The 24355-nt window shown below is 31.9% G+C and overlaps 2 protein-coding genes and 2 pseudogenes across 2 annotated transcripts; 2 read left to right on the forward strand and 2 right to left on the reverse strand.

Annotated features, from left to right (window-relative positions):
* Positions 1 to 434: 434 nt before the first annotated feature.
* LOC108809342 (E3 ubiquitin-protein ligase RHA2B) lies at positions 435 to 1271 on the reverse strand. Its single transcript, XM_018581490.2, has one exon. It carries the CDS (start codon positions 1167 to 1169, stop codon positions 708 to 710), a length of 462 nt encoding a protein of 153 aa, XP_018436992.1. The 5' UTR covers positions 1170 to 1271; the 3' UTR covers positions 435 to 707.
* A 16006-nt stretch (positions 1272 to 17277) lies between these two features.
* On the forward strand, positions 17278 to 19146 carry LOC108813216 (fructose-bisphosphate aldolase 3, chloroplastic). Its single transcript, XM_018585706.2, has 4 exons — positions 17278 to 17521; positions 17671 to 17940; positions 18022 to 18131; positions 18294 to 19146. The coding sequence occupies exons 1-4, from the start codon at positions 17366 to 17368 to the stop codon at positions 18931 to 18933; spliced, it is 1176 nt and encodes a 391-aa protein (XP_018441208.1). The 5' UTR covers positions 17278 to 17365; the 3' UTR covers positions 18934 to 19146.
* On the reverse strand, positions 19141 to 20864 carry LOC108808021 (origin of replication complex subunit 4-like; annotated as a pseudogene).
* A 469-nt stretch (positions 20865 to 21333) lies between these two features.
* Positions 21334 to 23647, forward strand: LOC108808022 (pentatricopeptide repeat-containing protein At3g05340-like; annotated as a pseudogene).
* Positions 23648 to 24355: the final 708 nt, after the last annotated feature.

Below are 24355 nucleotides of genomic sequence, written 5' to 3' on the forward strand. Positions count from 1 at the left end.
CCAATTACAAAGGATATTACGGATCTCATGAAATCACCATAGGCCTTAACAAAGAGCACTACTACACAGAGGCAATGCTACCGTAATCCTTAACCAAAGACTTGTCTGAGGATCTTAAGCTGCCCATGCCCATTGCTCTTTGATTGGATAAATTTGAAAACAATTTTTTTTCAAAGGTAAAATGCAAAGGGTGGAAGAGGAAAGGAGAAGAAAGAAGTGCAAAACTATAGACATCATGGTCCCATCACATGGAAAGTGTTGATGACTTGTTCCTGCTGGTGTTTTTTACTTGCAGGATTGAGAATGTCATATCCCAAAAAAAAACACAAGAGTAAAATGCAAATAGTACTAGTTCTCGTCTGTGCAGGAACAATTTACAAATTTATGCGTATTGTTAGCTTTCGATTTTGCTAATTTTCTGAACAACACAAACACTTTTCATACTAGAAAATTTACATGTGCGAAAATTTGAATAACAAAAGAACCTCTCCGATCTGATCTGAGAGACATTCCTCAAAAAAAAAAAATATATAGAAGAGATTTCGAAGAATCCCCTTTTGAAGAAAAAAAATAATAATATCACCCAAATCCCTAAAGAAAAAAAAAACAAAAGAAAGAGGAGAAAGCCAGCGAGATCAAAAAAACGCCCAAACTCTTCTTCTCTCTTTCCCTTTTCTTTTTTTTTTGTTCATCAGACAATGAAGAACTCACTGAGCTTCTGAGAGAAGAGAGAAAGAAGAAGTGATCGATTCACATCCGCCTCCACGACCAAGCAACGGAGATCTACAAAGCGGACAATTGAAATTTAGATGCTGAAGCCAACCTTCCAAACACTGCTTGTGGAACACGTGTCTGCATCCCAGCTTCCTCACTTCTTCTCCGGTCTTGAGTGTAGACAAGCAGACGATGCAATCTGATGATGCGGCGGCGGCGTTATGGTCGTAGGGGTATGAGAAGAGACGGTTGAGTTTGAGCTGGTCGGCGAGTACGGCGATGTTAGCAAACCCTGAGGAAATGGAGAGAGAAGAAGCATCTTCGACGACGGAGGAGGAGGAGGAGAAGCGGAGGAAGAAAGAGCGGACGTGTTTGAACAGAGTAGCGAGGAGAGCGACGAGCATGAGAGGGATTGAATCTGATGAAACGTCAGAGAGTTGACCTTGTAACCCCATCTTCTTCTTCTTCCTGAGAGAGAGAGAGATTTTTTTTAGAGAGAGTGTGTTTGAACTTTAGGGATTTGCTATTTTTCTTAATCTGCATCTGCTGTCTTCTTTATATGGAGGAGGTGAGGAGAGAGAGAGAGAGGGAGAAGATGAAGATGAATGGGACATACAGGTCACGTGTTGCGGGACCCTTCTCTTTGCTTTTTGTTTAACCCTATCAACATCAGTCCTTCTCTTCTTTTCTATCTTCATACTATTCACCCACATAATTTCATTTTATCACAAACTATGCCAACATAATTTTGTATTTTCAGTTATTCCCCCTCCCGATCCTTTTTTCGATTTTATGAAATTAGTAGAAAGAAAGAAAGTCAAAAGCTGTTCCTGGTTGAATTCAGCTTACACGGAAGAGAAGGATAGTGATGAATGAATCTCTTGTATCTTAGCTTACCTTTGGCTACTCCGCATTCTCAAGCACCAAACAAACTTAAAAGGCCCTTGGCCTTCAGTGATTTGAATTTTGGAACCACAACAAAAAAACACAAACTAAAAGTATGATGACATCTAATGTTGGGGAAAATGCCTATTTCAACACGGACTTTGCCTTTTTTTTAAAAAAAAAACATGGACTTTGCCTATTGTGCATATTACTTCCCAAAGTTTGTAGTAGTGTTTATTCCATATCAAATTATATTCCATAGCAAATTACATAAAAACTCAAAAATACTACATAAATTTTAAGTGTCGTGTATTTTTCTTCCCGAACTTTATACTAATGTATATTTCATACTGAATTAAACAAAAATACTACATGAACTCTCAAAATTGTGCTTATATAAATTGATCGTCAAAAGTGTAATTCAACCATTAATTAATCAAACGGCATTATTTTGATGAATTCTGTAAAATTTTAAGATACTACATAAACTCTCAAAATTGTGTTTATAGATTAATTTTAGATTTTACATATTTTATTCAAAATGACATCATTTTGATAAATTAATGGTTGACTAATATATTTGACAGTTAATATATATAAACATGATTTTGAGAGTTCATGTAGTATTTTAAATTTTAAATTTTACAGATTTTATCAAAACAATATTGTTTGTCTCTCATCTAAGGCAATACAACAAAATTTCTAAATTTTTACAAATTTTTTTGAACTTTTAGTAATACTATAAAGTAATTATTTAAATAAATACTAATTAGTTTAGATTTATAAAATAGTGATTTTCAAATTTAAATTTAAAACATAAATAATTATAAATTTATTTGATAAAACTGAAATAATAAAATTTGATAACTTTTAGTAATAATATAAAGTAATTATTTAAATGAATAGTCATTAGTTTATATTTATAAAATAATGATTTTCAAAGTTAAATTTAAAATATAAATAATTATACATTTATTTGATAAAAAAACTTAAATAATAAAACTTGATAACATTTATTTGATTAAACTAAAACTTAAATATCAGTTGATGTTTACAAATTTATACAAAAAGTTACTTTGGTTTAGTAGTTAATATGTTCTTACTTGTCTCTCAGTATGAGAGTTCGAACCTTCCAATTTTTTTTGAAAAAAAAATTATAGAATTTGTTTAAGATGACGACATTTTGATGAATTTATCCAAAATAAGCTCATTTTAATAAATTAACGGATGAATAATATATTTGATGTTCAATATATATAAACAATTTTAGGCATTTATATAGTATTTTAAAATTTTAAAATTTACAGAATTTATCAAAAACAATATTTTTAAATTAATGGTTGGATAACATTTTGACGGTCAGTTATAAACACAATTTTAAAAGTTTATGTAATATTTTTAAATTTTTGTTTAGCTTAGTATAAAATATGCATTACTATGAAGTCGGGAATGAAAATACACAATGCTTAAAATTCATGTAGTATTTTGAATTCTTATGTAATTTGATATGTGATATGCAATACTATAAAATTCAAGAAAAAATAGGCACGATGGATTAAATTCATGTTTAAATAGACGTTTTTCCAATGTTGTGTTACGTGGTATTTCAAGGTAACACCCATATTTTCTTCTTATATAGATCACACTTAGATCAAACATCTCAACTCAAAGGATAAACAACCAACACATTTACATATAACAAATGTTTATTCACTAACGACAAGACTACAGTTTCATAATTATCTAATCATACTTTTAGGTTATGTGTTCAAATTCCATAAAATAGTTAAATTACATGATATTAATTCATAGACACACACACAAAAAGGTTCACAAACAAACACGGAAGAGGATGATGATGACTTTCTTGTATTTTAGCTTTACTTTAGCTACTCCGTATTCTCAAAGACCAAACAAACTTAAAAGGCATTCAATGATTGAGTTAAGGAACCAGAGAGAGCTGAAGGTACGATGGCATCTAATGTGCCACGGTTTTTGTGTTACGTGGTATTCCATGGTAACACAAAAATGTTTATTCTTTCTAAATCAGCTCCAAAATATAAATTAAGATAAACTATGTAATGTTATTCACAATCTACTTATTATTGTGGAGTTTTAAGTATTCTCTAACATGGATAGAGTTGTAATATATAGCGTCGACCTCCGTTTTAAGTTTTTTTTTTTCTAAACGGCTAAATGCATTTAATAATTTATATATCTACGTTTATGCAATTATTTACTAAAGTGTGGAACTGACGACAAAAAAAATAAAATACTAAAGTGTGGAACACTAGAGAAGCCATTTTGCACAATATAAAAAGGTTTTGGACGGCGTTTTGCTGATTATTCTTTGATTAACAACTGACAGGGAACCAACTAATTAATTATGCCTTGTGGGTTATTTTTATGATTATTATGTAAACTTTGATCTAGCTATTCATTTGCGGACTCGACGAAGATTTTAGCACGATCCCCGCCTCGTTTGTTGTCTCCCCCCGCGTGACGTATGTATTACTTGTAATGCTCTATTATCGAATTATATCATATCAGTTCTATTGATTCAAGCAAATTCTAGTATTCACTTCGTGCTACCTATGATGAGTTTATTAAAAAAAATTAAGCAGTGGTACTTTTTCTATTTCATTAATTAATAAGCTATTCTAGCTAAAATGCAAAGTCTAAGAACATCTTATACTATTAAAACAGAAACACCAAAAATCTACTTACAAAAATTATGTTGGACCACTACATTTATTTAACTTCCCATTATTTTGCATATAACAAACTTATTGATTATTAAATATACACATTACATTAACATATTATTTAAATACTTTAAAAATAAAATATCTTAAAAGATATTATGATATCCATAAGTATTTTTCCGAAGATTCTATCTTGATAATCTTTTACTTAAAATGTAAGTGTATATTATTTTAAATAATAAAAAGTCATAATAATGTCAAGCACCATAATTAAATGAAGATTAAAACAAAATAATAAAGTAATATATTTAAAATAACAAATAATTTTATATTTTAATACTTCTATTTAAATTAGAATGTTAAATATAATTTAAAATATTTGAATTTGATAAAAATAAAATACTAAATTCAGTTGATATTAATATTATTTGATTATATGGTACATCCATCTATAGATTATGTTTATAATTACAGTTTTTGTGGATTATTTCAAAAATATGTAACTATTTATTTAGTACGAGATGGGTTGAATGGTATACAGTTAATTTATATTTTAAAATATAATTAAAATTAATACTAAGCAGGTTATACAAAAGTTCTTATTTTCACAAAATAATATTTATATAAATGCTAATTTAATTATATACTTGTAAACAATTTTTGGTGATATATATATGTGTGTAAAATTTCTATTTTTACTAAATGATTTTTGAACAAAAATTAATCCGCAATTTCTTAAGTACGGATCAAAATCTAAAAGTTTTTAAAAAATTGTTCTTGTGTTTTGTGTTTTGTTTTTTGTTTTTGTTTTACTTGGAAACCTCATTTAATATTTAATAAAAAACAATCTAACCAATCATAAAGTACTGTAGAATACAAACAGTTCGAAAAATCAAATATTTTATTTTTCAAGAAAAGTAAAATACATTATAAATAAATAAAAACAAATATTTTATATTGTGAGACCGGGGTAAGAGTACATTGATGAACATAAAATAATAAATTTTGGAGAAGAAACATAATTAATTGAATAAGGAATGGATGGAAATGTTAACTAGGTGTCCCGCCGTCCAAAAAGATATGGAGATCCAAGGGACTCTTAAAAAATAGAACAAGTTGGGATTAAGATATCTGGTTAAGACATGGCATTAACCAAGCAATGACAACCACATCGACTCTCTCTTGATTTAACATATTCCCTCTGTTTTTTAAAGATAGATGTTTTAGAAAAATAAATTGTTTCACAAAGATGTATTTTTTATGTTTTCTATACAAAAATTGCAAATTTCAATAAAACTGATTGAATTTATTGAAAGACTATTGGTTAAAATGCATTGGAATTTGATAATTTCTAAAAATGATGTATAGTTAATGTGTTTTTTTAATATGTGTGAAAACATCAAAACATACATCTTTAAAAAAACAGAGGGAGTAGTTATTAACATCGCAATTAGTAAGTGAAGCCTAATTAAAAACACTCACCACCTCCTCCACATCTTGTCATCTTCATTCCCTGGTTGTGATTCCGATGGAATCTTTCTTTCGTATCAATAACGCGTGCGTGTCTTCTCTATTCTCACATTGTTATACAATCAAAATATCTTATGTATATATATGCTGAATGAAAAGAACATTATTTGTTTTCGAAAATACAATATTTAGGGTGTCACTGGTGAATTTTAGAGTAAGTAGGAGTAATTCAAATAGAATAATTAATAGGAAAAGTCAGAGTAAAAAAATAAAAATAAAAAATAAATCAGGTGTAACTTATTTTTTACTTCAAAATCAGTGAATGAATAAAGTATAATAATATGTCCCTCCCGTTAAACAGTAGTGAACATAAAAAATGATAGAAATTGATTTTAGCTGATTTGTAAAAGTATAAGCTGAACTGAAAGAAAAGTAATTCTAGCTAAAAAATTATCATGATTTCCAGTCGGGCTCCTAGCGTATAATTGATAATTTTTAGAGAAATTGAGTAATATAAAAGATGGAACTGGGAGGAAATAAACAGTTGAGAGATAGAGAGGAAAACAAAGAAACAAATACTCTAATAAAATGTAGAGTAACGTGTAGTGTGTTTTTTTTCTTTTGTTTCAATAGTGATTGGAATCATAAGAGAAAATAAAGTTGAATCTGATTGGTAATGCTCCAGAGTTAATAGGAGTAACAAAATTTATAGCGCAATCTTTTGCGCTAGAACTACAATACAATCACACTTTTAGTATGTTACTCATTGATTGTTTATTTCAATATTTGTTTTGTTATGTTTGCTGTTTTATAATCTTAGTAGCTAAAGTTAAAACACTGTTTTAAAAACTAAAAAAAACAATACTAATTTGTATTTTTAAAAAGTGCAATACTAAGTTCCATTCATATATTAATTAGATATGCTAACTAGACTGATCATGAGAAAAGACAGGAGAAGTATTTATCCTAGTCCCTGAAATGTATATATTATTTGGTTTCTAAATAGCAAAAACAATTATACATATTATTTAGCTTTCAAACTAATATGACCTTATGAAATTTAAGCCGACTTTACCACTAACTCATTCTATGGAGAAGTGGTTGAAGATCTAGGTAAATTCACAAAGATTTCAGGTTAGATACCAGTATAAATAAATCTGTTAAGTGATGGTCACTTAGTTTTTTGAAATAACCCGAATGCAATTTTGCGGTGGGTATACCAGAATATTTTGTGTTTAGATAAGCAGGATTTGATCCAGACGCCATCGGTGCCAATAACAATAAAATAATGGTTAAGATTTGCACGTTAGTGTGTTTTTACATAAAAAAATGTGTTTCACGTAACTCTAGAAACCAAAATCCAGCTCCATTATTGGTAGTCGATGATCAGTGCTCTAATTGTGACCAATCTATAGGTCCACGTTCTTGTGTTTAATCGAATAATAAATATCAATTTAAGTTGGGTAAGTAAAGAATGAAAAAGATAAACGAAGAAGGGATGAAAAAAGGAAAGCGAAAACTCGGCAAGACCTCTCTCTAGAATTTTGCTCTCGCCTCTCTCTAGAACTTCCACCGTAAATTACTGTCTCCGGCCGGTGGAATGGGTTCACTCAGCCTCCGTCGGTCCGGCCTCCTTACTTGAAATCTTCTCTGTTTTTCTCTTTTCTTGTGCGGCGCCGATCCTCTCATCGGTGGACGGCAGACTATCGGCTCCGGCGTGTCTCCATACTCACGGTGAACGTCCGGCTTTTTGACTCCGGCGTTGCTCCTTTTTCCTAAAGGCGAACGGTCGGCTTTTACCTCCTTTTAGACGGCGGTTCTGTTTTGAACCATTGTTTTTTTCCGGCTAGTTATTCTGCATGTGTGGTGGCGGTGCCTCAGGATGAGATCCCGACTGTTCGGTGATGCTCTCTGGGGAAAGAAGCCACGGTGGTGACGATGTCGACTCCGACGGCTCTTCTGGATGAGATATCGGGAAGTCCCGATGACGCTCTCCGCGTAGTAAGAGAGCCGGGCTCGACGATATGTGCGGTGGATTTGGACGTCTCCCGGTAAAACGGTGTCTGTTATCACCGGAATGAAATCGTGGCGGTGAAGACGCGGTAGCTGTGCGACGTGTAGCTCTTTGCTGTTGAGGCTGCGACACGTGTCCCGCATAGATCACAGATTAGACGCGTGGTTAGGTGCTGGGTTTTCGATTATTAGGGTTTTCGTTTCTGCTGGGCTTTAAGTCTTATGGCCTATTTGAATGTGGTTCTGGTTACCCTATGTGTGGGCTTGTATGTTTGTAATACTTGGGCTTCGGCCTGTTGGGCTTTGACTCTTAATATATATCTATTAGATGGAAAAAAAAAAAGGATGAAAAAAGGACAATGGTTTGTTTGTATAAGAATTGCCAAGCAAGCAACAACGTGGTCCTCTATGCCTCTCCCCACGCACCAACCAGTCAATACTCGATTGGTGTAACTTCAGCGTTAAAAGACAAATAACTATTTTTCCTGAACTGGAAGATCATCAGCTAATTGATTATTTTTATAAATCGTATTAGAAAATGATAGAGCATGGTGAAGCGTGAACAAGTACCTAGAAGATCTGAGAGTCAATTATTCTCGGTGACATGTGTAATGTGAACTGAACTGCATCAAGACGCGTTATAAGGTTTATCGTTTAATTAAAACTAGATTTTGATCCGCGCTTCGAAAGCGCGGATATTATTTTTCACGTTTATGAAATATATTATTTGTTTGTAATTATTGAATTTATTTATTTTAACAAAAAAAAAATTATAATAAATTAGACACATAGAGTATCTCTGGTAAACTATGTATTTCTCTAGTTTTGTTTTATTCGCTCTTCAATCAACATATTTATTTGGCTTGTTGTTAAAACAAATGATTATAGGCTTTGATCTCTGCACCTCCTCGGATGTATATTTTAAAAAATATGATGATATTTGTTTTTCATGTAATTATTAGGATTTGGCAAAATGAATCCGAGGAACAGAACTGATACCAATCCGTAAATATAGTACCAAACTTGAATATAAATTGATTAAATATTCGAATTATTCAAAATTTTGTTAGTTAAAGAACCGAATCGGATCCGAACCGAAGTATTCGTGTACATGAAATTATCTAAAAATAGATTTATATACTTATATATTAATTATTTTTATATTTAACGTATATAAAACATCAAGAATGATACTTTTAAATTGGTTTAAAATACTTGAAAATGTATATAGATAGTCAAAAACAAATATCTGAAATAGTTAAAGTATACTCAAATCACCAAAAATACTTAAAATAATTATTGATTTCGTATCCAAAATTTTAAATCAAACCAATTGATATGTTAAGCTTAAGTATTCTGACATATGTTATTTAAATTTATAGGTAATATATTACTTTATTTATAGATTTTGAGAAATTTAAAATATATAGTGATTTAAAACTTTAAAAATAATTTAAATAGGTTATCCAAACTCAAACCCGCAAAGATCCGAATCAAACTCAAACAAAAATTTAGAAACATCCTAATAGGACTGAAATCTTTGACCTCGAAAATCCGAAACACAAACCGATCAGAACCAAACCCGTATGGATGTCTGAAAACCAATCCTTAGTCATTATTATATATCGTATAATTTCATCAGATAATTAATCGTATTTTATATGTACCATCATATAAGTAATCATATAATTAATAGTATTTAATATGTATCATCATATAAATAATTACATATATTATATTTTAAAAACTTAATATGAAATATAAAAACCATAATTTGAGTTGGTATTTCAAATTGGGCTTTGTATTGTATTTTTCTTATATATATATTGACAACATTCTTTTATAATGAACTTAATAACTTAAGACCATTATTTTTTCTGTTTAATACTACTATCTTTGTTTCCAAACAAAATTTTTTTTTTTTAAAAAGACTACAACCCATGTTTCCAAGCACACCAAATTTTTTTAATACTCTTATCCAAGTAACCAAACAAAATGATTTTGTACTTGATTTTTAATAAGATAGATACTTAGCCAGTGTGTGGACTAAACTATTCTTCTAATACATTGAATAATGAGTTTTTGTTCGAGTCGAACTTGTAACCATTCTAAAATTCTTGTTTCACGTGTTGATTGAGAAATTGCATGCTATACACACAACTTATCTCATAATTAACTCAATACTCTAAATCTTTTCCTATGGCACTTTGGTTTATAGTCACCAAAGTTGTCCCATCATGTGCACTTACCTAATTTCATAATTATTTTTGGGTTTTTGGCAAATTGACTCTGTGTTGATTTTACTCATTCTGTTTCAATATATTAGATATTTTAGAGAAAAAAAATTATTTTATAATAGATAATGTTTACACAAATCTATTTAACTTCAAATTTATTAAAAATTGTGTAACATATTGAATTTTTATTATTTCTATTTATAATTAAATAAATTAGTTTTAAATAATAATTTAGTAATATTTTTAATAAAGATAATTTTTCTTAATATTTTACATTAGAGTAAAATTTGAAACAAAGAGAGTAATATATTTAAATTAAAAAATGCTTAGCTATCATCAGTATTTGTTTTTTTTTTTTGCCAACTACCATATTTCATTGCATCAAAAGTGTACAAGATATAAGTACACACTATACTATACCAAAAAATCATACTAAAGCCACAACAGGCAGAAAACCAACCCCATACAAATCAATTGAGTAGCCATCCTGGAGCACCAGTAGCCACATATGACTGAAATCTGTTCCCCGTCACCACACTGTCTGCAATTAAGAGGGCTCCTCTGTTCGCATGATAGGTTTCAAGGAGGACTCGCCAGCCTAAAAGCTCCTCAAGCAAACATCGAATCTCTGATACTTTGAACTTGAAGGAAGGCCATGTTCGTGGTCTATTGATAGCATTGACCAGCAACCCCCATTTAAATGCAAAGTAGACTTGCTGACATTTGTGAGATACCATACTTTCCACTGCCCACACGACTGAAAGAAAATACGTTTCTGCTTTCGACCGTACTCGAGAAAACAAGCGGCAACTATGAAGAAGAATCGTACCTCTTGAATCACGTAATACCCAGGCAGCACCAACTTCCAATGTCTTCTTGGACCAACGCGTCCCGACATCATCGATATTTGTTTCGGAAAAAAGAAGCTATCATCAATATGAGCTAAGTTGTTTAATCAAAGATCTCCGACAACACTACATTTTATTTATTCCAAGACGTGTCGGCAGTCTAGAAGAAGACTAGAAGACTTGGGTTAATTATGAATGGATCTAAATGAGTAATGAGGTCAGGCCATTCATTTTTGATTATCTTCAATAGCACACTATCTTTTCTTCTCTATAATTTATCCTAAAATATAATAACTCTATTATAGAATAATTTTTGCTTTAATGATATATTCTATAAAACAGATAGTCTTAAAACAGAAAAATGAGATTTACCCATGTTTTTAATCAAATTTGTTCGTTTATATAAAAAGACTAACCTGATTAAGACTGGCACTATGTTCATGTTCTTTTTCACCAGACCCTTAGAACAATCTTAACAGTGGGAATGTTCATTTGAGTATCTTAACAATAAGATATTATTATCTTTTAAATCTGCTAGTATTAATTTAAATTAATTTTTTATACCAATAATCTAAATATGACATGTGTCTTATAGTATTTAAAAAAGTTCTTAAAATATTTATTTGAGATACACGTTTTGAAGCATTTGTTAATTATTTCTGTTTTAATTATTATTTTGTGGATGTGATACTTTGGTTAAGAAATCTCCAATGAAAATGCTCCTAGCAAAAGAAAGCAATTACGTTACGAGTTTGCAATTGAACAAAAAGAAAGAAGGAAAGAGAGAAAAAAAGATAAGAGTGAGAGTCGTATACACAATAACTAATGTACAAGACTTGGGTTCACCTCCTCGAGTGAACCTTTATATTCACCACTTGATTTATGACCAATCAATGTGATATGTAGATAAAAAATCGCTAAAAAAAGAATAATACCAATTTTAAATCCTAAATCTTAATTTCTAAACCCTAAAAATTAATTCCTAAATCAAAACTCTATACTCTAAATCCAAATCATATACCCTAAACCCAGATCATATACCCTAAACTCAAACCGTATACGCTAAACCCAAATCCTATACCCTAAACCCAAATCCTATATCCAAATGTTATACCCTAAACCCAAACCGCATACTCTAAACTCAAATTCTAAATCCTAAACCCAAACAGTAAACCCTAAATCTAAATTCTATACCCTAAACCCAAATCATAGACCCTAAACCCAAACCGTATACTCTAAACCCAAATCCTAAACCCTAAACCCAAACCGTAAATTCATAGGGTTTAGAGTTTAGAATTTGGTTTTAGGGTATACAGTTTGGGTTTAGGGTATAACATTTGGATCTAGGGTTTAGATTTAAGGTTTACAGTTTGGGTTTAAGGTCTAGGATTTGGGTTTAGGGTTTAGAATTTGGTTTTAGGGTATACGGTTTGGGTTTAGGGTATAGCATTTGGATCTACGGTTTAGATTTAAGGTTTACAGTTTGGGTTTAAGGTCTAGGATTTGAGTTTAGGGTTTAGAATTTGAGTTTAAGGTTTAGAATTTGAGTTTAGGGTATAGTGTTTGGATTTAAGAATTAATGTTTAGGGCATAGAAATTAAAATTTAGGGTTTAGAATTGACATTATTATTTTTTAGCTATTTTTAAATATATTTAATATTTTTATTTAATTATCCACATGTCACATTGATTAGTCATAAATCAAGTGGTGAATTTAAAGGTTCACCCAGCCCAAAGTCCTGTCCATAACTAGTAGTGTACTTTTATTGACGGTTGAATATTGAATGTCGTGTGTGTGAACGCGATAAATAATACAACAAAGACTATGACCTAGTATGAAGCAGGCTACTATAAAGAGAGACAGTGACATAGCATCAAGGGGATTTGGAGTAAACTTCTGTGAAAAACAAAATGCTAATTTTATACAATTCACACTAATTATAATTCAAATATAAAAGTTTGCATACCAATCGTACATTCGTACTTGCATACCAATCGTACATTCGTATACACAATAACTAATAATGTATTTTTATTGATGGTTCAATATTGAATGTAATGTGTGTGAACACGATAAATAATACTACAACAAAGACTATGACCTAGTATAAAGTAGATACTATATAAACTATAATATAGCTTGATCCGCACAATCGTGCGGATGTTTGTCTTCATTTTTATATATATATATATTTAATTATTTATATTATTTTTCAAATACCTAAATTTTAAATTTTGTTTGTTTTATTCAATTTTTATTTTAAACATATATTTGTTGCTTCTTATTATATTAATGTTTTGTTAGATTGTGTTTGATTATCTGACAGATTAATATAGGCAAAGTTCAAAATATTTGAAAATTATTTTCTACTTCCTTATCTATTATTAAAACTAATAAATGAATCTAGTTTCAATTTAAGTTATGTAGTAGTAAAAAATAATTCTTATTTAGTATTTTTTTGAATTTTATGAAAATTTAAAATATTCGTATACACTAATCTTTAAGCATTTAGTATTAGATATTTATAGAAATAAAATAAATGATTGAATATTCAATAAAATTTTGATTTGTTTTTAATATGCAGATTCAAAGGTATATTATTAGAACATAATTTTTTATGTAATGTAATTCAAACATATATAAATTTAAACTAGGATTTGTATAATATATAAGTCTTCTTATCTATTAAAATATATACATCTTATTAATGGGTCAATATAGTATGTCAATATCAAATGGTTCATTATTACTAATTAGTAATTCAATTATCTTGTTCTCAAAAGTCAAAAGTATAGGAACTGGTCTTTTGGGGGGAGGGGGGGGGGGGGGTTTCTTTAACCTTTTCTATTTTTTATTCTCGATTACTTTTTTTATGTTTAGGTTATAAATACATAACTTTGATATAATCGTAAACATTTAAATATATGATTTATATTTTAATGCTATATATAATGTAATTCTATAATTTTATTGTTTAAGTTTTTATTTGACATTATTAATATATAAAGACTTTTTTATACAATTTAATTGAAATAATCAAAAAGATAACACCCTTCAAAATATATATTTATTATTTCTACAGTTTGCATGAAAAATGTTTTTGTCATCATCATAAGATTTTTAAAATATTTTTAACATTTATTTAGTTATACAATAGAATATGTATTTTCTTAGGATCATTTATATTTCCTTGTTGTGTTTAAAATATAATTTTGCATCTATAATTTTAATATATATGAGGATTTTATAAATAAATATATTGTTATGTTCAGATAATTTAGATTATTATTTTAGTAAATTTTATACATGGTTTACATTAAATATCTTTTAATGGTGCATCATATTTATAATAAAATATTTTAAAAAAATAAAATAAATTTATTATTAATTTAGTATAGTTTTTAATATTTAATTCATATAATTAATTTAAATTGATTTGAATACTACTAATTCCAAATTAATTAAAGCATTATTATATAAAATATTTAAATATTCTTGTAAGACTTTTTTAGATTTTTGTCAACAGAATTTTTATAATTAAAAGTAAAATTAAAACAATTTTATAGGTGAAGTTATATATGTGTTGATTATATAAAATGTGACATCTTAAGTATGTCAACATGTTAAATAGAAATAAATAAAATATGATTTTCTAAGAAATATCAATCTTTTTAAAAAAATCACACATGAATAAAAGTTGTGACTTCTGTTGTAATAAAATAGAAGAGTGAGTGACATACCATCAAGTGCATTTGGATTAAACTTCTGTGAAAAACAAAATGATAAATTTTGATAAAATTCACTTTAATTATAATTTAAATATAAATTTTGCATACCTACCAATCGTACATTCGTACTTGATAGTTTTCAAATTTTGAGAAACATGTAAAACAGAGATATGTATATGTAAGCAAGTATGATAAAAGCACGGTAGTTTTTGTTTTTGGGTAAGATAAAAACAAAATAGTTTTACTTTCTCATTTTGATACTTTTCTGGGAACTTGCACATTCTTAGCTCTTTCTTTTCTTTCACATTTTCCTCATCTGATTACGATGATTAACACCAATGTTTGGACGTATGTCCGCAAATGGGGCTTTTCGCAAAAGATAACGAAAGCTTCGAGCTATGTACAGGCAATGACAGCCTAAGCCGTCGTAGACTCCTTAATCTTTAACTGGAACTGAGCCCATTAATACTTGGCCCAACAACCAATTACTCGAGAAGGTATCCCGTTTACCTATTTGTTTTATAAATGCGCACTTACTCGTAGCCCAACTTATTATAAATTGGGTATCCGGGCCTTCTCTCTCGCACACTTGTTAGAGTTATAAATTAGGTCATATATAATTTAAGTATTTATTTATTAAGAAAACTATAGCAATGGCATCCGATTGGCAGTCTTTTTATTGGCTTTTAAGAAGAGGCAAGGGGTATAATAAAAAGGGTATTTTGGGTAGAAGAAACAACAATAGTTGGGCTTTACCACATTCAAACCGCAATTCGAACCTTAATTGGTCTGGATGTGAGGTTTTAATATTAAACTACTTGTAGAAATTATATAAACTATTGGTAATTTCTTTTACTTAATTTCGAGTTAAAATTCATATTTTATAAAATGTCATGTCATATTGGTAATTATATAAACTATTGGTAACAAGTGCTTTTTGATTATAAATTTCATAGTATCTCCAATGATGCTTCATTTTTTTGCTTTATTTGAAAAAATATTTATTTCAATGGTAATTTATTTCCTATTTCAAAATGAAATAATGAACAGTTTTTCTTCAAATTTGAAGATATATTGTTAATATCTTATTTTTTGAAGATGAACATTTTTAATTGTAATTTAGTTTTTACCTTTTATTTTAGTTTTTGATGAAATAAATTATATACGTTAGTATCACCCAATTAATTTTGAATTTTATATTATTATTTTCACCTAATTAGATATTAATATCGACGAACATGAAAATATTCACTTTAAAGAAATTTAACTGAGTTTAGAAGAATGTAAGATAATTAAGTATGTTTTTTTAGTTTGGAATATTTTAGTTGATTACTTGTACGAAATTATATATTTAATGTTCCTAATAAAGTTTAATGTTCTTTGTTTATTTGTTAATGTTTGTGCACTAATCTATAATGTTATATTAAGTAATAGTTGTGTTGGATTATTGTTAAAATAAAATATTCGGGTAAAAATAGTTAATTTGAAAAGTCATAAGATAGTATTATTAACAATTAATAATAAAGTGAAGATATAATATAGTTGAGTGTGGATAGAATATATTTATAATATTATTTTTGAAAAGAGAAAATGAAGCAAACCATTGAGAGAAATGTTTTTTTTTTGCTTCTTTTTGAAAAAAGTAAACTTTTAAAGATGAAAATAAAGCCAACCATTATGGATACTTTTAAAACATCTCCAACCATGACACCAAATTTAGTGTTAAAATTACACCAAATTTGGTGTTTTGGTGTTAAATTTTTTTTGTTATCTCCAAGTATATCATATATTATTTGATGTTTTATATTTTAATAATTTTAATATTTTTATTATTTGAAATTGATACATAATTGGTTTATCACACTTTGATTGTTTGTAAATTTTCGTAATTTTATGTTTATAAAATTGTTTACGTTTATATTTTTGATTTAACAATATTATTCATGTATTTATTTTATATAAAATACTATATTAAAAATTACAAAAGATTAACTATCAACAGCACATAAAAATATATTTATTTTAGTAATTTTTTTTAGTTAGTAACACATGTTTAACTATATTATAAAATAAAAAATTATTTTAGAGTTTGGTGAATTTAATAGTATTAAATATAACTTAAATAAAAATCATAATCAATGTTTTAATTTATGTAAAAATAATATAAATATATATAGTATAATATATTTATGTTTAGTTACAAATTTGAACTGAATAGCAACAATTGAAACAAATTTGAATTGATTAATAATAATAATTGAATTATACTATTCAATGAAAAATGATAAAATATAACTTGGTGTAATACTATTCATCACACAGAATTTAGTGAGAAAATATTATTTTTGGTGTTTCATTGGAATGAAATTATATTAAATTTGAGTGTTTTGGAGGAATGAAATTACATTAGATTTGGAGTGTTTTGGTATCCCATTGGAGTTAGCACAGCGTGTCTGGTAAAAGCTTTTTACTTGCTGAAACAAAAACATAAATTAATGAACGTTAGTTGTTGGCGTCTAATGAACATTTTTTTTGTTTTGGTCAACGGCGTCTAGTAACTAATTACCGTAATATCCCTCATTTACGAAAGGGTAATGATGGTAAAATGGAAAAGGAGGCGCTTGGGTGGGAGTTGGTGGGGGAATCGATGCCAAATATATATAAAGATTCGCATCAAATCAAAGCCTCTCTGCCTGTCTATTCTCTCACTCTCCAATCTCAGATCTCTCTCTCTCTTTCTAGCGGAGTCTTCGAGATCATCACCATGGCTTCTTCAAGCTTCGTCAAGCTAAACGCTCTCTCTTCTCCTCGGATCAGCCACCGCTCCTTCGCCCACCCCTCCGCCTCTCCCTCTCCTCCTCGTCGCGTCTCCTTCGCGATCCGCGCCGGTTCTTACTCCGACGAACTCGTCAAAACCGCCGTGAGTCTCCCTTCCACTATACCGCCTATTAGTGTAGCTTTGTGTTTATCGCTCTCAATTGATAGTTTAGCTTTACACTTTACACTGGATTCGAACTCTTTAACGTGATGATTCTTCTGATTATGATTCGCCTAAATCTGTTAAAATAGAAAACGATTGCTTCCCCTGGGAGAGGTATCTTAGCGATCGATGAGTCGAACGCGACTTGCGGCAAGAGGCTCGCTTCGATCGGGTTGGACAACACCGAGGAGAACCGTCAAGCCTACAGGCAGCTTCTGCTAACCACCCCTGGCCTCGGAGACTACATCTCCGGTGCTATTCTCTTCGAAGAGACGCTTTACCAGTCCACCAAAGACGGCAAGAAGTTCGTCGACTGCTTGAACGATGCCAACATCGTCCCTGGCATCAAAGTTGACAAGGTTCTTTTCAGAACAATTAACAGATCAAATCATTTGAATTCTTGTTTACTCACCATCGTATGTTTTTTTTTTTTAATACAGGGCTTGGTTCCCCTTCCTGGCTCCAATGAGGAGTCTTGGTGCCAAGGCTTGGATGGATTGGCTTCACGTTCTGCTGAGTACTACAAGCAAGGCGCTCGTTTCGCCAAGTGGTATGTCTTATCCCTCAGATTTTTTAGACTCTAATAGACAATTTAGCTTGAAAGTTTTAACAATTTGACTCTTATAGGTTGATGTTCTTCTGGCTATGTATATTCATTGTGATGATTTTTTTTTTTTTTGTTGATCTGAGTATGTATATGTGTTTGTTGCAGGAGGACAGTTGTGAGTATTCCTTGCGGTCCTTCAGCACTAGCTGTGAAGGAAGCTGCGTGGGGTTTAGCGAGATACGCTGCCATCTCTCAGGACAACGGGCTTGTGCCTATAGTGGAGCCAGAGATTCTTCTTGATGGGGACCACCCGATTGAGAGGACGCTTGAGGTTGCTGAGAAAGTCTGGTCTGAGGTGTTCTTCTACTTGGCGCAGAACAATGTTATGTTCGAGGGGATATTGTTGAAGCCCAGCATGGTTACCCCAGGCGCTGAGCACAAGAACAGGGCCTCTCCCGAGACTGTAGCTGAATACACGCTCACCATGCTCAAGAGGAGAGTCCCTCCGGCTGTTCCGGGGATCATGTTTCTGTCTGGAGGACAGTCTGAAGCGGAGGCTACGCTGAACCTGAACGCCATGAACCAGAGCCCGAACCCGTGGCATGTGTCCTTCTCTTACGCGCGTGCCCTGCAGAACTCTGTGCTCAGGACGTGGCAAGGGAAGCCCGAGAAGATTGAGGACTCGCAGAAGGCTCTCTTGGTTAGGGCAAAGGCCAACTCATTGGCTCAGCTCGGCAAATACTCAGCGGAGGGAGAGAATGAAGATGCTAAGAAAGGAATGTTCGTCAAGGGTTACACCTACTGATTTGTTTAAATTTGGTCCCAACTTGAAGAGATCTTAATAAGGACCCTTTGTTGTCTCTTTCTGAAGTTTTCACCTTTTTTGTTTTGTTTTTGTTTTTGTTTTATCTTTGTTCCATCCATGAGAAAGAAACTCACAAAGTGACGATGATATATGTATGTGAGAAACTCTAAATCTATATTTCCTCAAGATATTAAACTACTTGGTTAGTTAACACAGCAAGTACAGTCTGTAAGTGAAGTGGTTAACCCCTTTGTCAGGAGATCTCGCAGGCACAAAGAGAAGATTAGTTTCTGTTTCTCGGACAGCTACCTTTGAGTATAAACTTCTGTTATTAGATGGGATTCAGTACAGTAGATATAGTTGACCACTTGTTAGTCTTCTTTGTGTGCGAACTGGTAATCAGAAATTAAGTTTTATGTTGACAAGCTCCCTCTCTCCCTCTAATATATGTAATTTATATAACTGGCAAGGCAGCAAAGGTTGAAAAGATTGGTTCTTAACAATGTAGCTTCACTATGAAATAAGTAATAACATATCACAGGGGTCATTAGAGACTTGTTTAACATACCAAACGAACAAAATAAAGCAAAGAGATCAATGGTCCAATAACTTGAGAAGAATGGTCTGTTTCAGCAGAAAATATATATCACCAAGTTTGTAATTAGTTTACAAACATAAAAGCAGGCAAAAGTGAGCATAGATGAAAAATGGACTTACATGGGCAACACGCATGAGATCTCATTCCCTGGTGAAGCTCAGAGGCTGATATTAAAAGCTTCATGGGACGGTACTCACATGTCTGAGACTGTCCTCTATTCTCTGCGCAGCATATAACTTCCTGCTCTCTCAGGTGCTCAAATGCCTTCCATGCCAACAATTTTGGATCACCACCATATACAAACCATTACATCTCATCTGAGCTATACACTTACCCGTAGGCAGACATTTTGCGCATAGTAGTCCGAGGTTTGTAAAGAATCATGTATCGTCTTATACTCTGGAAACACACATGGGACCCCAAGTCATTTTTCATAGTGCTCCAACCCACATTTTTTCCCCCAGGTTCAAGTAACAGATTACCTTTCATCACACTGAAGAAGTTGTATGAGCTCTGCCTTTCACTTCTAACCTCCTCATGCATACTAAAAGATAAAGCTCCAGTATAGAACAATCTGCTCAAGTCAACACAGTTTGACACAAACTGATTTAATTATCTCCCCAAGAAAAATGTATAAGTAAACACCGCAGCTTGGCAAAACAAATCCTCAGTCAGAATCGAGTGACTCTAATTTTTTCTCTAGTTGGCTTATCGTACCTCTAACGGCTTCCAACTTTGGTTGCCTTTGCATACTTGAAAATGCTGATTTGAAGTTTTCAAGAGAGAGGAGGCCGGATTCCAAAATCATTGAAGAAATAGCGCGGAACATCAAGAGATCGCCTCAACACAGATGAAGTGACACTATTTTAACAAGAAACAGCTCACCCTTGTAAATGAAGAACTTACATAAACTTCAGCAAACTGCTGACAGTAGAATTGGCATTTAAAAATGTCCTCAGCATGTCTTTAAATCTCGTGTCTGATATTATACTATGCACATTAATTGAAAATTATCAGTTTTTTTTAGAACAAGAACTGGCATCATAAAAAAAGCTAATGCATAGTACTGACTGGATGTGGATATTTAGGACCTTAATCTTTTCATTGAACTGAGAAACATATCCACATGGGAAGCTTGAGTCTGCTGGTAGAGACAGCAGGTGTTGCAATAAACTGAAAAGATTATCAAAACAAGTTCATTGGAAGAAAGTGTTTTGCTCATTACAGAAAAATAGCTGCTTATTAGTTATTACCTGTCAACTTCTTCTCTTAGATTGAGGAAGAAATCAAAAGCCACGAGGAGTATATAGAAGCAGAGTTGAAGGAGGAGCATACAACATCTTTTTCAGAACCGAGAGGACCGAGTTGCAAGATGGAGTTGTTGCATCCTTACGTGATAGAGTTCGATACAATGAACTTCAACTTGCTAAAAAGAAAGAGACAGTTTTTTTTATGAATCCAATTTTACGGAATTTTCAGACAGAAGCTGAAGTAGTTGAAACCTGCTGCTGTCTGTAGAAACGGAATGCGGTCTGAAGACGAACTTAGGATCGCAGAGCCTCCCGCGAATCAGTTTTAGGGATTTCTCCGCCCGAGACTCTTTGCTCATAAGAAAACGTTGGAAACTGGCGGGAAAATGACTCTCCCCATCATAAGCCAAGCATTAGAAGAAGTTTATGGGCCGTGATGGGCTTTTGCTTCATCGAAACGATGTCATTTCAAATTCTGAGAGCATATTATCTAGAAACGGAAATAACGTGAATAACTGGCGGGAAAATGACTCTCCCCATCATAACCCAAAACCGGACAGTTCATTTTCTCTAAACTCAAAACAAAACAAAACATAAAATACTGCAAAAACTGAATACAGATTTTTTTTTATAACTCAAATCATGCTTTTTATTAAGTTTGAAATGAACAAACATAGTCTGCATGAATCTCTTCGTAACAGATTCGTTGCGAACATAGTCTGCATGATGAATCAGTCTTGGTTTATTCTGTGGAGGCACAGAGAAGCACATTCTATCAAAAACAGAGCAGACCAGTGTTTTGAGTTACTCTGTTTTCTTTTCGGTGAATGAATTCGAGATGGGTGATAATACAGAAACTGACCCCTCACCTTCCTTCTTGCTTGTCCACCATCTTATGCACTTGGAAAATCCCAATCCAGGCGAGCCCAAGTCATCAAGTCTCGACCTTTCTCCTCAACCACGTCGATATGAGCCTCCTCTTATCCATCAGCGGCAGAGAAGGCTCGTTTCCTCATCTGGGTCCTAGTCTCCACGCGTCCATTGTCAAAAGCCCTGCTTTTTTTCGAGCCCTTAGATGCTGACGTCCATCGCAAGGCTCTCGTTGTTTGGAACGCCTTGCTCAAACTCTACGTAACACGCGGAGAGTTAGCTTATGCGCTCAAGCTGTTCGACGAAATGCCCATGAGAAATAATTCTTCTCGGAATGAAGTGTTGAGTGGGTTGCTGAAGAACAGAGAGATCGAGTCCGGTTTTGTGTTGCTTAAGAGCATGCTTAGACCCGGTGGGTTTGATCAAGCAACCTTGACGATGGCTTTATCGGTTTGCGATACACCAGAGTTGTGTCTTGTGACCAAGATGATTCATGGTTTAGCAGTTTTAAGCGGTTGTGACAAGGATATCACCGCGGGGGGCGCTTTGATCACGGCCTATTACAAAAGTGGATGTTCGGTTTCTGGGAGACGGGTTTTTGATGAAATGGGGCAAAGAAACGTCATCACTTGGACGGCTGTGATTACTGGTTTGGTACAAAATGAGTTGCATGAAGATGGTTTAAGATTGTTAAGTTTGATGCGTAGAGGATTGGTTCAACCAAACTCAGTAACTTATATGAGTGCTCTATCCGCTTGTTCCGGGTCACGGAGGGTAATACAAGGGAAACAGATTCATGCTCTTTTGTGGAAACTTGGGATTGAATCAGAGTTACGCATTGAGACTAAGCTAATGGATATGTACTCTAAATGTGGAAGCATTGAAGATGCCTGGAGGATCTTTGAGTCTGTTCAAGAAACTAATGCAGTTTCGATTACTGTGATGTTAGCTGGTTTAGCAAAAAATGGGTCAGAGGAAGAGGCTACACATTTCTTCATTAGAATGCTTCAAGCTGGCGTTGAGATAGATTCAAACGTAGTTTCAGCTGTTCTTGGAGTCTCGTTTGTCGATAATTCCTTGGGTTTAGGCAAGCAGCTTCATTCTTTGGTTATCAAGCGAGGATTCTCCGGTGACACCTCTGTTAACAACGGACTCATCAGCATGTACTCCAAACGCGGGGATCTAGATGATTCACTCAGCGTCTTTAGAAGAATGTCAGAAAGGAACCTCGTTTCATGGAGCTCAATGATCGCATCGTTTGCTCGCCATGGACACGGATTGGCTGCCCTGAAACTATACGAAGAAATGATAAGGCAAGACGTGAATCCCACAGATGTTACCTTTTTGTCACTGCTCCATGCTTGTAGCCATGTAAAGTTGATCAACGAAGGCCAAGAGCTCTTGAAAACTATGCAAGATGTCCATGGAATCGAGCCTAGCCCGGTGCATTATGCATGTATCGTTGACATGTTGGGCCGAGCTGGTCGTCTAGAAGAAGCAAAGAGCTTTATAGAGTCATTGCCTAAGAAACCTGACTGTCATGTTTGGAATGCACTGATTGGTGCTTGTAGTTTCTATAATGACGCTCAAATGGGGAGATATGCCGCTGAGCAGTTATTACTGTCTTCACCTGATAGCTCAGCTCCTCATATTTTGTAGCCAACATATACTCATCTAGAGGACAGTGGAAGGAGAGGGCGAAGACGATCAAGAGAATGAAAGCAATGGGAGTGAGTAAAGAAGCAGGCGTAAGTTGGATTGAAATCGAGAATCAAATACACAGGTTTTCTGTCAACGACAAGTTGCATCTACAAGCAGAGGCTATACATGATGTTCTTTCTGAATTGTTTGTTGTTATGTTAGATGAAGGTTACAGAACTGATAAGAGGTGTATTTATCTTTTGTAACAAATTTTAGTTTATATGATTAGAAATCAAAACTAATTAAAACATAAATATGTATGGGCAAATCTCTCAAATAGCATTTTTCAAGTTTTTGTCACAAAAATAGCACTCAAAAAATAAAATGACCAAAATAGCACCTTTTTGTTTTGAAAATTTTAATATTTATTTTTTATTTTTAAATATTTGAGCACATTCTTAAAATTCCACCCTTTAAATCTAAATCCTAAGTGGTAAATTAATTAACCTAAAGGTTATAAATGCATATTTACCCTTCAATAAAAATTATTTTGGTCATTTTATTCTTTGTGATGTTATTTTTGTGACAAAAACTTGATTTAGTGCTATTTTGGTCTTTTTTCAATATGTATTCCTTACTCTATCTTTTAAATATAATATTTTCCACATTATTTAAATAAAAGTAAAAGAAAGAAAATAATAATATCATAATATTATTATATAAATATATTTTAGCACAAATATTTACCATTACAAATAAAAATCTGTTTTATTTATTTGGATGAAAATGGCAAAAATTATATTAATTTTAACGTCAAACAAAATAATAAATTATTAAAATTAATGTTTTAGTTATGAATATAATAATAAAATAAACTATGTATATATTATTAAAATTTATTTATAAATATACTAATATTTAACTAATCAATTTCTTATTTTTATTCAGTTTTGGTTACTATATCAAATATCCATTCGATTTATTCAGTACTATCAAACCCAAACTCATTTTCTATTTCGATTCTGTTTTAATTAATTTGATTTTATCGTACTAAAACTAATTT

Source organism: Raphanus sativus, chromosome 6 (assembly GCF_000801105.2).
Source record: "Raphanus sativus cultivar WK10039 chromosome 6, ASM80110v3, whole genome shotgun sequence".
NCBI classification, from domain to species: domain Eukaryota; kingdom Viridiplantae; phylum Streptophyta; class Magnoliopsida; order Brassicales; family Brassicaceae; genus Raphanus; species Raphanus sativus.

What these genes read in the sequence shown, in the direction of transcription:
- LOC108809342 (XM_018581490.2), bottom strand. Translation starts at nt 1,169, where the DNA reads ATGGGGTTACAAGGTCAACTCTCTGACGTTTCATCAGATTCAATCCCT.
- LOC108813216 (XM_018585706.2), top strand. Translation starts at nt 17,366, where the DNA reads ATGGCTTCTTCAAGCTTCGTCAAGCTAAACGCTCTCTCTTCTCCTCGG. An exon ending in CTGGCATCAAAGTTGACAAG is followed by an intron (nt 17,941 to 18,021) that starts GTTCTTTTCAGA and finishes TTTTTAATACAG; the next exon opens with GGCTTGGTTCCCCTTCCTGG. An exon ending in GGCGCTCGTTTCGCCAAGTG is followed by an intron (nt 18,132 to 18,293) that starts GTATGTCTTATC and finishes TGTTTGTTGCAG; the next exon opens with GAGGACAGTTGTGAGTATTC.